General features: G+C 41.9%; 1 protein-coding gene across 1 annotated transcript in view; it reads right to left on the bottom strand.

Annotated features, from left to right (window-relative positions):
- Positions 1 to 17,111, bottom strand: part of LOC106560744 (uncharacterized) — an 80,103-nt gene that overhangs the window by 60,410 nt on the left and 2,582 nt on the right. Inside the window, exon 2 of the mRNA XM_082957156.1 lies at positions 8,304 to 8,405. Within this exon, the coding sequence (XP_082813282.1) occupies positions 8,304 to 8,405 (102 nt within the window). The remainder of the gene's footprint in view (positions 1 to 8,303; positions 8,406 to 17,111) is intronic.

The following is a 17,111-nucleotide window of genomic DNA, read 5'->3' as shown; positions in this document are numbered from 1 at the left end:
ACAGTGTCACCAGCAAAGCACCATCACACCTCCTCCATGCTTCACGGTTGGAACCACACATGCGGAGATCATCCGTTCACCTCTGTCTCACAAAGACACAGCAGTTGGAACCAAAAATCTGTCATTTGGATTCATCAGACCATTGCTCATGTTTCTTGACCAAAGCAAGTCTCTTATTATTATTGGTGTCCTTTAGTAGTGGTTTCTTTGCAGCAATTCGACCATGAAGGCCTGATTCACACAGTCTCATCTGAACAGTTGATGTTGAGATGTGTCTGTTACTTGAACTCTGTGAAGCATTTATTTGGGCTGCGATCTGAGGTGCACTTAACTCTAATGAACATATCCTCTGAAGCAGAGGTAACTCTGGGTCTTCCTTTCCTGTGGCGGTCCTCATGAGAGCCAGTTTCATCATAGCGCTTGATGGTTTTTGCGACTGCACAATTTTCTGAATTGACTGACCTTCATGTCATCAGGTAATGATGGACTGTCATTTCTATTCGCTTATTTGAGCTGTTCTTGCCATAATATGGACTTGGTCTTCTACCAAACCCGTTGAATGAGTAGGTGTCAACTTTTGACTGGTACTGTGGGTCTACACGCATTCTTGTCACTGTTAAAACGGTTGTGCTTTGTTTACTTCGCTAAATCAATACATTGCAACTTTGAGAGCGGAAAAGGTTTTCAAAATCGAGCAACTTCCAAAGTGATCAATGCAATGAAAGGGCTACATTTAAACGTTTCTTACAAAAGAAACATAGAAAGCATATGAATAACTATGGTAGTAGTTTAAAGGGAACAGTTTGGAGATCATGGGGACATTATTAGAATAAAGGTGAGGACAAAACAGTTAATCTGAAACAAGACTGAAACCAAACATTACACTGTTGATTTTATGTGCTTTTTGTATTTACTGTACTTTTTGCCGCATTTGTTGATAACAAAATCTGAAAATACTCAGTAACATGGACATTTGGGGTAGATGCAGCACAAGACCATAAAATGGCACACCCCTCTCCAAAGTGTGTGCACAGTTCCGAAGTAATTTCAATGAACTTTTATGACTCAAAGAGTCTCCAACTATAAGGTTCTTTTTTGAGCTCTCGTAGCTGTGCCATTGAGGAACTAGAGAACACGTGTAGTTGTTTTGGAACACAGCTCTGCATCCCCGCCTTTACACAATTACTGTTTACGCAATGCAAAAACGGTCCATTATAAATCGCATTCTGGGTCAGGTGGGCATAATGTGAAAGCTTGTTCTATTGCCAACATGACTAGCTAAATGATAAAATACGATCTGACAGTAATTAGGCTTTCACAATGACATTTCAGAGAAGCAGATCGTAATTTTGGTGCGCATAGAATGGAGTCATGATGAGCATTCAGATGCATGGTCCACAGCAAATCTTCAAAATACAACACAGGCTCGTTCTGTTCAGGATAACCCAGGGTATAATGCCATGTCATCTTGTAACTGTACATCAAACATGGTGTTTGTCACGGATCCATCCGGAACTTTCATTGCACCCACCTGGCCCCTATTCCCACTGATTGTATTTGTATTTATCTGCCCTTTGTTCACCATGGTGCTGTCAATTATTGTTACAATGTCCGTTAGTGCGTGTGAGTACCTGTGCTGTGCGTTTTGGGCTTTAGTGCCCTTGTGGACTGCGCAGATGATTACGGGTCTTGTCCCGTGTGTTAATCATTGTGAGCGTGTGTATTTATTCCGAGGTCCTTCTCACTCTTTTGTTTGGGTTTCAGTGCCATTGATCTGTTTTTTTACGTGTTTGTTTGGTCCTCGTTTCCGTGCCTTTACACCGCACGCCGTAATTTGGGCTAAATAATAAACCCTATTACGCATTCCTTCGCCTGTTTCCCGAATCATTTATACCAGCGTGACAGTGATCATAAATGTTGACACTGTATATTAATGAGTTGTATGATTTGGGTGTTTGGCTCACGTGTTTGGCTTGCTTGTATGACATCAAAGTGGTATTTATTATAATCCTCAATGTCTCATATTTTCAAAATACATAGATCCTAGTAATTTACAGCATTTCCCTCACTCAGACAAAAAAAAATGCAACTTATTGTTGTGCACCGTCCTCAAGTTCAGAACGGCTGTAAATCAAAACCCATACAGAGCTGTGAAGCGGAGACCCAGAGCCCTGACGTCGTGTATAGCGTGTTACTGGGCACACACAGGTTGAATCAACGTTGTTTCCAAGTAATTTCAATGAAATTACGTTCAACCAACGTGGAATAGACGTTTACTTGACATCTGTGAGCTCTGACGTCATGCATAGCGTGTTACTGTACAGCCACTGCGTTCCAATTTAGGCGCTTATCAGTGTCCAAATCTGCCATTTTCCACCTGTATTTAAGTACAAGTGCAAAGGGCTACCCTTTCATCTGCCACCCCCAGAGGTCAACGTCAGGGTCAATGAGGTGTCACCATGGTAACCTGGCTGAAGAGGAGGAACATGGAAGCAACTAAGAAAATTGGAACCACTGACCCTGGGATCTTATTAATGATCATCTACCCACTACCCTCAGGCCCCCTCTAGCCTCTGTCATGTCACAATGTATGAATTTTCACATACATTTTTAAGAGGTTATTTTGAAGTCGTAAAGGCAATTTTGGCATCACTGTACTAAAATGGCTTGCATATTATCTTTTTTTATTATTGAATTGGAAGGCATATTGTGCAGTGAGTTTTCTGACATTTTGTCTTCTTGTTGTACCAACCTAAGACAAAGAATGGAGCATACAAGTAAAATATATTTTATTTAATATCCTATCATTTCTTACCCTATGTTCTGTGTTATCATTCTGGAACCTTCCCATCTAATGATCTAATTCATTTTACAGAGCATTACTGTCTCATATGAATCCATCTGATTGTGGCTTACCGTATCTGACAAACACACACACTATCCCAGGTCATCTCGCCTCCTCCTCCTCTCCACCTGTGGATCGTGTTGGGGAGGAAGATCTATATGGCGATTACAGCTGCTTACGATCGCCCCGCTCTCTTGCTTTCCTCCCATATCCCCCTTTCACAGAAATAATAAACGGCCTCACTACAAAATACCCCATAGGCCTTTTGGGCATTGAAGCCCACATCCACCCTAATTTCCCATAGCCCACTGCACCTAGCCCCAATTAACACTGAATGATCTCTGTGTTTTGGGAAGAAGTAACAGGCTGCTTCCCAAATGGTACCATGTTCCCTTTATAGTGCACTGGTCAAAAGTTATGCCCTTCATAGGGATGCAGACTCTGTCTGTTTGTACCATTACTGACTGAGAATAAAATGATCGGGAAAAACACAACAGTTGAAGGATAGAATAGTTGTTTTGTTTGATAGTTTTGGTGGAAATTGAGCCATTTCTGTTGATGGGAACCCGGTGAGCACCATCGATACTCCCCATGTGAGGTTCAGCCTACACACCTCCGTGTGTATCGCTGACTTAACTAAGCCTAGAAGGACTTAATCAGAGTAAATTGCTGACGGTAATCCATGCCTCATGCCTTGCTTCTCTGCTGGGTGTTAGAGGGGATGTGTTAGAGACCACCAGAAAGGATACTGCACATCACTGCGGGCAAATCATTTTTAGGTCCGTCAGTGGGAGGGAGAAAGTGTGTGAGGGGGCGTGTGCGTGTATGATACACACCCGTGATACTGTGTGTGAATATGTTCATTGTTTGTGAGTGTCAAGTACAGATGACAAAATGAATAAACGGATGGAGCAAAATGTAGAAAATGCAGACGGGCACAAAATACGCTGCAGACATCCTTTACAACTGAGGAGGCGAATCGTGGGTGTTCACTGCTGCACTTCTACCATCCGACACCTGAGTGTGCAAACTCAAAATCCAAGCTCATTTAAGTAACATACAGTATTGAAGAAGTCAGTCAGGAAGACTGCACTAAAGGACCAGACAGTGGAAAGGTTGGTGCAATAAGGGTTCCTTGATGTCCCTACACTAAACCCTAACCTTAACTCCTACCCTTACCATAACCCTTACCTAACCTTAACCGTTTTAAACTTCAATGGGGTGACCACAGAGTTCGGATGTCCCAAGGATCCCGTTTAAAATGGTTAAGGTAAGGGTTATGGGGCACTACCTTTGACCAGAGCCCTATAGGGAATAGGGTGCCACTTGGGATGTTCCCAGGTGAGCCTTTACGGAACAAATGAAAAATGTTGATGAAATAAAGAAAACACAGGCTTCAAAGAGACACATGAATGACACACAGTTTCAAAAGGCTTAAGGCTTCAAGGCCACACGGCTGACAACAGGAGTCACATACACTGAGTGTACAAAACATTAGGAACACCTTCCTAAAATTGAGTTGCACCCCCTTTTGCCCGCAGAACAGCTTCAATTCATCGGGGCATGGACTCTACAAGGTGTCGAAAGAGTTCCACAGGGATGCTGGCCCATGTTGACTCCAATGCTTCCCACAGTTGTGTCAATTTGGCTGGATGTCCTTTGGGTGATGGATTATTCTCAATACACACAGGAAACTGTTGAGCGGGAAAAACCCAGCAGCGTTGCAGTTCTTGACGCACTCAAACCTGTGCGCCTGACACCTAATACCATACCCTGTTAAAAGGCACTTAAATATGTTGTCTTGCCCATTCACGCTCTGAATGGCACACACACACAATCCATGTCTCAATTGTCTCAAGGCTTAAAAATCCTTCTTTAACCTGTCTCTCCTTCATGCACACTGATTGATTGAAGTGGATTTAACAAGTGACCTCAATAAGGGATCATAGCTTTCACCTGGATTCACCTGGTCTGTCTATGTCATGGAATGTTTTGTACACTCAGTGTATGTCATGGAAGAGCAGGTGTTCCTAATGTTTTGTGCACTCAGTATTGTTGCACAGCATTAATTACAACACAGTTTCCATAGGTCTTCCTCAGTCTTAGGCTGTGTCATGCTAGACGATGCTAAAACTGTCTTTCACTTTGTGGATGTGGACATTGGGGGGGAGGTTTACCGGACACAGATTAAGCTTCCTGGAACCAGAAATATTTTCCATGGAGATTCTCCATTGAGCTTGCTCCAGGACCGAGTTATGTCTTTCCATCGACTTTGAGCAACATGATCCCATTATCTTTTTCTGCAATGCAGGCATTGAATTCCCCTCATCATTCAGTGCCATTGATCTGCATTGTAGCCTATCTCATGCTGAACAGAGGAGTGCAATTGATAGCCCCAGCCCTGCTCTCTAGCCCCCCCCCCCCCCCCCCCCCCCCCGACCATCCCAGCCATTCCCGGCCCTCCTAAGCAGCCCCAGTCCCACTCAACCTGAGCTGCCTCAGAGAACCAGCAGTCCCTTTGTCTCCACCACAAAGCCCAGAGTCGGCACAATCTGATCCCGCTCTCGAGTGCCCTTGGCTGGGAACGGTGGCCTCGCTCACCCCCCTTTCTGCCTGGAGGACCAGCATGCAGACGTGAAGTAATGCAGAGGTGGTCTCAAATGAAAACCACAAGCTAGGTTACGAACACGCTGTTTTTCAACCCTTTATTGTACTAGTGTTTCAAACCTCAGCGTTGACAGAAGAAACCCATAACTATTGACGTGAGCAACTGCACAAAGCCATTGGATGTGATGTATGTTCTGACTCTTCTGCATTCATTCAGTTTCTGCAAAGAGCGTGAATCGATGAAACCTCAGTCAGAGTTAAGTGGAAAACCGAGCTGTTGTTTGAATGTCAAACAAAAAGTAGTGAGAGATGACGGCACGGTCCATTATCTCATCACCACTCCAGTCCAGTTTGCCGCTTCCATTGAAGTAAATTACTGCTAAAGGGCTTGTAAAACCTTTCATTGTTCCCTTGGGCTTAAACCACTTTTTTTTAAATTCACATTCAATTACAGTACATATCCACATTGTTATGAGATTCTTATGAGCAATGGTCCTCGGATACTAGATCACTAAGTATAGATTGACTTTAGATCAAAGCTGCCCACACAAGCAGTACACAAGGTGACTGCTAGAGCAGATGGCTTTATGCAGCACAATGTCCGTGTGCATTTGGTAACCATACCAACGCTTTCGACACCTTGAAGCGACCTGGAAACGCAGAACGGATGAAACCGAATAAAAAGTTACACCACTATAAAAAAAGAAGCATTCTTTTAAGATAGAACATTCTCTGGATGTTTATCCTCTTGAAAAATGCTGTGTCATTTCTGCTTGCTCTGATACGGCTCAGCGCTTACTGTCGGTGCAGTGTAATAATCTAGCCTGTAGTTAGTGTGTGTGTGTGTGTGTGTGTGTGTGCTCTCAAGCTACCTGCAAGTCCCTGACCTGGCAGGGAATTTACCCTCCTCCCCCATATCTCTCTCTCTAAAACCTGACTCTGCAGTCTCCCTGCTCCTGACACAGCTCCCCAATAATAATAACCATGGTGATTATATACTTTATTTAACCAGGCAAGTCAGTTAAGAACAAATTCTTATTCACAGTGACAGCCTACCGGGGAACAGTGGGTTAACTGCCTTGTTCAGGGGCAGAACGACAGATTTTATTTTACCTTGTCAGCTCAGGGATTCGATCCAGCAACCTTTTCAGTTATTGGCCCAACGCTCTAACCACTAAGCTACCCGCCGCCCCAAAAGATAAAGCAATGAAGAACGTGGAGGCTATGGGATGGCAGTGAAGCCCCTGGATACCATGCAGAAATGTCAATCACCTTCACAGGACTAAGAAATGTTGGTGTGTTGATAACATGTCTACTGTGGCAAAGTGGGGCTCATCTTCAATGCAATGAATTCAAATTGCAGTCTCAAACCCTGGCCATCTTAGTATTGTGTTTAACAGCTCATTTTATGTGACAAAGATGCTTGAGTAAGTAAAGATTACTATCATTATTCCTAGGCAACAGGTACAGTGATGACATCTAATGTCCAAGGTGAATGAGGTAATAGACTTGTCCCAACATTAAAGAAATGCATCCTTACCTCCATCCTCATTTTATTTCATCACGGACCTGAAAAGGCTGGATTGGTGAAAGCAACAGGTGGATGCTATAAACGTCTCGTATCTCTTTGTTCTCGTATCGCTAATTGTTTATAGATCGGTGAGGCCCTGAAGGAAGTGAGGTTGGAAGGATGTTTTTCAAAAGCATTTGAACAGGACCCAAGTCTTCCTAGAGTACCTTGCCAGTCACCTTTCCTTGCACCAGAGTACTATTACCGTACCATAGAATTCAGGCTCGTGCACAGATAGGGTTTCCAGTCTCCAAAATGTATTTTCGGTGGTAGTATAATATCCCCAAAAATGTAGACTTTTTTGTTGTTGTCATTGTTGTTGTTCTGAACCGTCGTCGCTAAAGTCGTCGCTAAATTCTCATCTAAGCCATCAAAACCAAAAAAGTGGTGCATCTTGATTGTTGACCAATGAACAGTCATCAGCATTGGCGAGGAAAGGCGGGCACGCATAACCAGATCAGTGACCAGAAAGAACTTGTTTAATTTCCTCCAGTTTTGCCTGGCAAAACAGAGTAGGCCTACGTTTCGAAAATCCACTGTTTTTGGCTGTAATGACAGGCTATATTTGCACAGCGATTGTGCGTGCGTGTTCGCGTGTGCACATATGCATGTGCGTGCGTGAGGGGTCGCGAGTTTTGTAGCACTCCTTTTTGAGGGGTTGCGGGTCAAAGTTTGGGATACATGGGAGACATGAGAGTGGCAACAACTGGAGCTGGATATAGTAATTGTCGGCCACATTTATTTCTGACAATCTTCTCTTTTGACTGGAATTGTGTAAGTCCTTGTTACTAAGTGCAGCGTTTATTTCAGTTCCAAATAATTGAGCAAAATACTTTACTCATCGGTTTGTGCTGCTCTGCCCTCTTCTTGTAGCCTATTGATTGGTCAACATGTCCGTGAGCATGGTTTCAGGATTTGTTTTGTTTGATAACACCCCCCCCCCCCCCCCCCCCAACAGGTTTGTGCAAGGTCCTGATATAATTATATATTATAACTTCATTTAATAGGATCTCTGTGTACTCTACCTATTAATGAAGTAATAATGAAGTATCATCTTATTTATTTGAACATGAATTCTTGTCAATTGATGTTAGAACATGGCCTGGTCCCAGATCTGTTTGTGCTATCTTGCCAACTCCTATGTCATGGCCATTTTTTGGCGTGACAAAGACAGGAGGTGGCAAGATAGCACAAACAGATCTGGGACCAGGCTAGTTTGAATAGGGCCTATATATTCCAATGCCGTGGTGTGTGATGTCACACGACCCAGGTTTGACTGACCTCTGACCTCTGCAGAGAACTGGGCGGAGTGGCGCGTCACAAATAGCTGCAGCTGCTGGTCCAGGTCACATGACTTGAGGCTGATGTCCCAGGAGCGAATCCCTGGTGAAACAACACAGAACAAGAGGGCAAAATATGTTACATTAAAGGATAAGTTCTGTATTTTAGACCTTACTGTTATAAGTTCCTTACCCTGACAGTAGTCTATGGGTCAGAAGAAACCATAGTTTCTTTAAACAGCCACTACTAACTTCAGTGGAAGGGATAGGGGTAACCGTACAATAGTGACCCATAGACTAAATGCAGGGCTAAGAACCATATAACATTAATTTATAAAATACTAAACTTCCCCTTTAATAGATTTCTTATTAACTGCAGATCCTTATAGCATTAAAAAATGTATGAGAGGACTGAGCAAGGGCACAGGGGTAGAAAGGCAAGGAAATATGAAAACAACCAACATCTCTGAAATCTCTGTAACCTTCATATTTTTAATATTTCAGTGTGATTTTTTTTTTCTTCTCCATTTCATGAGAGACTTTATTTCTCCAAAACTTAATTTAACCCTGACTGATACTGTATCTAATTGGAATGAATAAAAGTTGGTCCAGACAAACACGATGTTTTCTATCTATGTATTTTTTTATGAACGTACTGGACTAGAACCTATTGTAATTTAGTTAAGGAACAGTTTTTCTCAACAAAAAATAAATAAATCTGATTTACAATTTTTCCTCAATAATTATGACATCACAATAACATGACATAAGGTGTCATATGCTTATGACAAGCCTTACAATACATTAGAACTGCATCATAACGCATTCTGTGTTGATTCAAAGTAAAGTGTTACCAGAACAGGCACACTGATGAAGAGCAGTGAGTTCAGTACAAGCCAAACCGATTCTCAATAACGTCCCCGTCAACATCCTCATTCCACCCCACACTAGGGAGAGCCTTTGTCAGATCGGATTCAGGCTAAGATTCTCTGAAGTTCAGAGAGAAACCTGCGTCAGATCTCATTCAACAGGGCATAAACCGCAGGAGAAGCCTGTCTCTGATCCTATTCACTGGTAGGGAAAGGAGTCTGGGATAGGAGATTAATATAATTTACTTTCATCCACCCCCTCATCCTCTCCTTCATATCTCCCCATGTCTCAAAAATAATATGATGACTGTACTCTGTATATAAGTTAGGTCGGGGTTTTTTCCAGGTTCTGTTTTGCATCACTGAGAGAGAGAAATGTTCCTTCCCCCACTGCAGACGACTGTGGTCTATTCTCTGAAATGCTGTGTCACTGATGCTAATTCTGGTAAAGGGCTCAATGCTCCTCGCTCATTTAGGTATTTTGGACTGACAAAACACTTCACAAAGAGGTGACAATGACATCCGTCATTATGACAGACAATTTGACATCTTTTGACACTGGATTGCTGATGAATTGGCCAATTGACCAATGAAAGGCTTTGAAGCCACTGGTCGGCCATATTGGCATTCCCCAGAAGAAGGACAAAATAACATGTATTTAAATATTTTGGTTATTGTAGTGGGGACATTAACAATAGTACTTTCTACAAAATTTTACTTTAATGAAATTATTATTATTATATGTATGTTTAAATCACATAATATAATTTAAAAGTATGCATTATGGTGTCCGTAATAGAAAATAAATGTGACAAAAACAAATGTAGACATTAGTACATTTTATATAGCTTCCAAAATATATTTTACAATGGTGCCACGATGGAGGAGCGGTGGCTTTGAAACTTCGCCCCCTGTCAGTCATCTATTGTATATATAAATCATTGGTTTTGATTTCCTGGACTGGTGGAAGGTGAGATAAGATAGTGTGTATCCATCTTTCAATACCTGACTCCTCACTGGGCACAAACTGGTTAAATCAACGTTGTTAATACGTAATTTGTCAATGTACAGTATTGTGACGTGGAATCTATGTGGAAAATACATTGGATTTGAAAAAAGTGATCAACTGTTGTTTTCAGGATAACATTTTAACCATGGGATTATGTCATCATGGTAACCAATTTTCAACATAGACAACCCTTGTATAAAATATGTTGAATTTGTACCTTTGAAACAACGTCAAATCTTCAACGTAATATCCACTATAAGAAAAAAATAATATGCTGGGAAACACCTCCTACAGCTATCCCTTCGGCACGACCGGCCCGCACATTAGTCAGGATTAGGTGGCCTCCTGTGGTGGCAGACTAACAAGGGCGCCATTTTCTGAGCTAAACTGACCAAGACGCACCTCTAAAAACAACACATAAAACCTCACATAATTTGGCCCCAAAACAAAGACAATTTCTCTCAACCAGTGGCATAAGGTATTTTTAGGTGAGCATCGATGCCGCCCTGTGATAAGCAGTGCCCACTTTGTCGAAGGCAGGGGCGCAAAATATTTTGCTTGTCCATTGACAGCGTGCCTCTCCAGGGTGTTGTTGGAGAGACGCATCGCTGCGGCGCTCCACCAGCGTTCCATCAAAAACATCATATAACATAAATCATGTAGCAGATATAGGACATGATAGAAAGAGTATGTGGGGCCTCCCGAGTGGTGCAGTGGTCTAAGGCACTGCATCACAGTGCTAGCTGTGCCACTAGAGATTCTGGGTTCGAGTCCAGACTCTGTCGCAGTTGGTTGCGACCGGGAGACCCATGGGGTGGCGCAAAATTGGCCCAGCGTCGTCCTGGTTAGGGGAGGGTTTGGCCGGCAGGGATGTCCTTGTCCTGCTGACACGGTCGCCAGGTGTACGGTGTTTCATCCAACACATTGGTGTGGCTGGCTTCCGGGTTAAGTGGGCATTGTGTCAAGAAGCAGTGTGGCTTGGTTGGGTTGTGTTTCGGAGGACGCACGGCTCTTGACCTTTGCCTCTCCCGAGTCCGTAAGGGAGTTGCAGCGATGAGACAAGACTGTAACTACCAATTGGATACCACGAAATTGGGGAGAAAAAGGGGTCAAAAAATCAAAATAAAATAAAGACTATGTGGCCTTTTCTGTAGCCTACAAGGACACTTCTTACATCATGCAGGTTTCTCAGATCAAATAGCCTAATCTAAACGGCGCACAGTCAAATAAAAAATGCACTGTCATGTTAACAAACAACATATCCTAAAAACAGGACAGGTCAAAGTAAAATCTACAATATGGAATGGACAATCAATCACAACTGTTGTCCAGGAGTTTCACCCAATTGTCATGATCAGGGATTTCAAGTTTGTATCTGTCAATTTTTGACCAGCTGATCATAGTGAAAAGGAATTCTGCATTTCCCACTGTGTTAACACATTTCAAATAGGCTCACGATAACTCCTAATAAAGTTGGGTAACTGAGATTCAGAGCTTAATTAGCCAACTTGATTAGTCACAGGAATCAGGACTAATAAAGCCAATGCAACAGCCTGTTTTCCAAGTGGTGGGCCTACCACATGGATGGGCATTCATAAAATTCCATTGCAGGCAGATATAGTAGGCTATACCCCAGTAAGCACGAGTCAACGTTTTTTTATCATCTTTTATTGGTCCTTTCCAGAACATTCAGAACCTAAATTGAACCTAACGTAAACGTCCGGAAAATACATATTTTAGACATGTTTTCAACGTCATTTTGCTTACTAGGGCTATTCTAGTGTTGCAGGGCATATTTTTTTTATCTCGCCTAGGGCCGCGGAATGGCTAGGACCGGCCCTGCCCTTTGGTCTCCCATCCTGGCTTTTAACCAAACCCTGCTTAGCTTTGATACTGTATTTGTCACTGACTATTACCAATGTGCAATCATGAGAATGATTGTTGAGAACTCTCCACTTAATAGATTCACTGTTGCTATCAAAGTCATTCCAAAGGACAGGTTCAACAGTGCAAATAAAATGTAACCATACTTCATCAATCATATATCATCAAGGTTGTTATTCAGCAGAGGATTCAATCAAAAATAGACAATATATATAGGCCTAGGGTTTCAAGCTCAGTGGTATAAAGTACTTAAGTATTACTAAAGTAGTTTTTTTGGGAATCTGTATTTTACTATTTATATTTTTGACAACTTTACCTCTTCTTCACTACATTCCTAAAAAAGGTATGTACTTTTTTACTCCATACATTTTCCCTGGCACCAAAAAAATACATTTTGAATGCTTAGCAGGACAAGAAAATTGTCTAATTCATGCTCTTATCCCTGGTCATCCCTACTGCCTCTGATCTGGTGGACTCACTAAACACACATGCTTTGTTTGTAAATGATGTCTGAGTGTTGGAGTGTGCCCCTGGCTTTCGTCAATAAAAAAACAAGAAAATGGTGCCAGTCTGGTTTGCTTAATATAAGGATTTTGAAATTATTTATACTTATACTTTTGTTTTTTATACTTAAGTATGTTTTACCAATTACATTTACTTTTGATACTTAAGTATCTATAAAAGCAAATACTTTTAGACTTTTACTGATGTAGTATTTTACTGGGTGACTTTCACTTTTACTTGAGTCATTTTCTATTAAGGTATCTTTACTTTTACTCAAGTTTTACAATTGGGTACTTTATCCACCACTGTTCAAGCTTTGGTTAATTTCAAATTGAATCTACGTGTTAATAATAAATATGTTGGATCCATGTCTCCATCTCAATCAAAAATGTAAATAAAAAAATAGGATTTTATCTAATCAGCCTGTATTTAAAGTGCATTTAAAGCTTGATTTGATTTAGTCTTATTCTTTAACTTAGATTTTTGGTTGAAATGGTGATGTGAATCAAACATCAATTATTAATTTGTAGACAAACCAGAATTAAAACCAGACTCAGTGGCACAGATGGAACTATCCAAGTAGAAGATACATCTCCTTCAAATGTTGATATTCGGTTGCGTTGACAACCAAACACAATTCAATATGACTTTTATAAGACAGTAAATAGCCTAATGTTAAGGCTAGCTTACAAATGAATGTAACAGTATTCATTCCACCTTAAAATGAGTAACACATCAACATTTTGAGGTTACAGTAACAATAAATATATTAAGTAATTATAGAAAGCGTGCATGTTCAGGGTCACAGGTCGTTGGAAATCTACACAATTGCTAAAAGAAGCTGCACAGAATCGCAAACGCCATTGATCACTTGCACCATGTACTTTAATATCATCTCAACTAACTGCAATCCAGGTCATTTGGTTGCGCTACTAGATTAAGCACAGTGATAACACATAAAGTTGTTTCATAAATAAACACAATCTGACATTGTATTCCCATTTGAACTTTGGTGTACCTTTTGAATGGTTGAAAGCACAGTGATAACACATTTAGGTGACAACTGAACCAAAAATCTGACATTGATATTCATTTGGAATTGCGTAGTTCTTTTAAATGTTTGAAAGCATAGTGACAACACATTGGGAATTCAACAAACTTTTGGCTGTGGGCGATAATAGGTTGGAATCTCATTGATCAACGTATCTACCTAATATGACCCAATTCTCCACGTTGAAATGAGGTGGTGTGCCCAATGGGTCATAGGAGTGTGTGTGTGTTTGTGTGATCACTCAATAGTTGTAAGAAAACGGTGTGTTCAATAGTTCAGAAGAGCTCTCTGACTAACTACCCATCACCAACTGAACGACACTGCAGCTCAACAAACTCTGCTCTGATCGGCTCGAACTAATCCTAAAACCCCACGGAAACAATAAGCACCATTAATACTGATTCCCCAAGTGTTACCAAATGAATAATGGGCGACTAGTTCCGCACCCTGTAAATCTGTGAGTAGGGCACACAGTGCGATGCCAAAGGTGGTTTAGAAATCCTCTGAGAATGAAGGATAGAGAATGCAAAGTAGCTACTCTGAGTTCGCACTGTGTCTGAGGAGCGGAGCAGGGGGAGAGAAAGCAGGAGGAGAGCTCATTTTCTGTTACACTGTCAAGGGTCATTTTCCATGCTGCTGCCTGCCTGCCTCCAGTTTTGACTAAGCCACTGTGAGCCATGACCGCTAGTCTATATGTCTTCTCCTGACACTTTTTTTGTTGTTGTGTGGAATACGCCTGCAGCCTGTTTCGTATGCTCTACAGAACGTATTTCAAATGTTCCCTGAGGGTCGTTCTTGAATCGCTGTGGCATTTGTGGCACTTGCCTTTGAATAAAACTTTTAATATGACAAAAAGTTTTTGTTTATATCTGACTATTTATCAATAATAAAACATAATGCAAGTCCTTTATACCGCAAAACTTTTTATGTTTATGCCTTGTTTAAAGTAGTTAGGGTAAGCAAATTGGCTTCTCCCAGTAGTGATGTGTAGAGTTGTAGTGACATGTTCTGGGGATTTAGAGATACTGTATCTAGCTATTATTTGGAATGTTAGAGAGTGAACAAAAGTGTTTAATACACAGATTAATAAAAAACAAAGATGGCTCTTCAAATAGCAATTTATTTGAACTGATATACTGTTTGTCCCTCAGTTTTATGTCATTGGTGTTACTGCCTTCAAAATCACCCATTTCAAAGGACATTGAGCATTCCCCAATGGCAAACTGTTATCAGGGAAGGGGTTTATACTAAAGAAAATGATTAGCTAATCACACGGTTTTAGTATGTCATACATTTGTGTCTAAATCCAAAGTCTCACTTGGTGTTACACAATTTAAATGAAGGGAAATAGCATTGTGTCCAAAGTTATTAATCATATTACTTCAGTAAATTATTTTTAAAGGGTTAATGACTTTAGGATTGTGCATCTGTGGCCTCCATTTAAGAAAAGCCTCAATAATCTAAAATGTCTAATTGGTGTTACTGTTCCTGGTTGCGGCACAATGTTATCATAATGGTAAAATTGATTTAAAGTCATGACGCTGTTAGTCGATTGAGAACGGGAAGATGTCTTGTGGGTTTCATAACCACGTCTTTATAACAATTAAATAATGACGAGATGGGAGACGGGAATCAGTTCAACCATTTATTTGAACATGCTAAGTCTGAACACCATACAACCCCCATGATGCTCTGCGGCACGAACCCAATACACAACAACGTCTTCCCTCCTACATGAACTGTCGGGAGAGTCTGCTCTTCAAGTCCAAGTATCTAGACGCCCGCCCATCTATCGTAGGGTAACGACGGTCAACCTGACTCTCAACAACGACGTCTTTAGACTGTCGTGTTGACACAGGCGTAGGCACGTGAGTAGCCTGTGTCACAGCCTCGTCGTGTTGTTGTGTGGGTGCCGGCTGAGTCAGTGTCCTGAGAACGTGACTGTAAGCCCCTAGGTGATGACTGCTGGGTCCGGGTGTCACCCAGTAACAGTTCTGGATTACTCACGACTGGTGGTTCTGTCAGTGTTTCTTTACTCAACAGTAACTGATCTGTGTGCCTTTTCCAGATGACCTCCTCTGCAGTCTGGACAGTGTAGGACACAGGAACAGTCTGAGCAATGACTGCTGCAGGAACCCACTTTGGTCATTTTGAGGTAGTTCCTTGCTAAGACAGTTTCTCCCAGATTGAAAGCTCAGTCCTGAAAGCTCATGACGTTTGACTTGACTCTCCTGTTGACATATCGCCCTGTGTTCTTTGCGTTCGGATGTTTGAGTAGATCGAATCTTGTGCGTAGATCTCTCTTCATGAGTACCTAAGCAGGGAAAGCTCGGGGGTTGCATGATGAGTGACCTGTTCACGCATTGGTTCAGTGTCCCTTGACCCTGAGACACTTTTAAGGCATGTTTCATGGTCTGTACAACCCTCTCCGCCAGCCCGTTGGTTGATGTATGACACGGTGCGAACCTGATGTGCTGGACGCCATTCACCTGTAGGAACGTGGCCATTTCTTGGGACACTAGCTGCGGTCCGTTGTCTCTAACAAGTTGGAGTGGCGATCCGAACCGACTAAACACTTCTCGATGGTCTTCTCTGCAGTAGTAGACCTCATGATGACACCCACCGGCCACTTGCTATGAGCATCCACAAGCACGAGAAAGATTTGGTCAAGAAATGGACCTTCGAAGTTGACGTGTATGCGTTGCCATGACTCTTCTGGGCCAATCCCACGGATGAAGAGGTGCGAGTTGAGGTACGTTGCAAACCTTCTGACATGTGGTACTTGTTTTTGATTTCTCTAATGCAGCAGCAAACATTGTCACTGATTCCAAATACCCCAATACACAACTTACACAACAGTACCCAAATATATTTAAATGAAAACAATTCTAGAAAAACCATTGAATTTTATCCCAAATGACACCGCAATTCAAGAATGACCCATGAACTATATTTTATTAAACAGAAGGAAGCAAAACGAAATGCCCTCATAGCGGTAACTGTCTCAACTATCCCTAAACTATCCCCGGTCCCTAAACTATCTCCGGTCCCTAAACTATCCCCGGTCCCTAAACTATCCCCGGTCCCTACACTATCCCCGGTCCCTAAACTATCCCCGGTCCCTAAACTATCCCCGGTCCCTAAACTATCCCCGGTCCCTAAACTACGGGGGGAAGTTTTCAAGCAGATCCCAAGAACAACTGTGTATAATATTGGTAAATTAAGTCATACCCAACCTCCTCCAAGCTGCTGTCTCCCATAGCCTACCACACTTACCCTTGATGGGACAGTGATACAATTGGACTACAATGGTAGCGTTCACATTTCAATGGGCTCTTACATCTAATGTCAGCATATACCCACCATCTATGGCTAACCAACAGTTGACATGACATTGTTAGTCATTTTCGCTTGTTGTTGTCGGCCTGCTGTAAAGCCCATGAGCAATAGGCAGTTGGCCGGTGAACTCTGCAAATGGTTGGCCGCTCATGG

The sequence above is a fragment of the Salmo salar genome, chromosome 10 (assembly GCF_965601325.2).
Source record: "Salmo salar chromosome 10, fSalSal1, whole genome shotgun sequence".
In the NCBI taxonomy this organism is placed as follows: domain Eukaryota; kingdom Metazoa; phylum Chordata; class Actinopteri; order Salmoniformes; family Salmonidae; genus Salmo; species Salmo salar.
The sequence above is the reverse complement of the archived record's forward strand: the minus strand, read 5'-3'. Positions and strand labels throughout refer to the sequence as shown.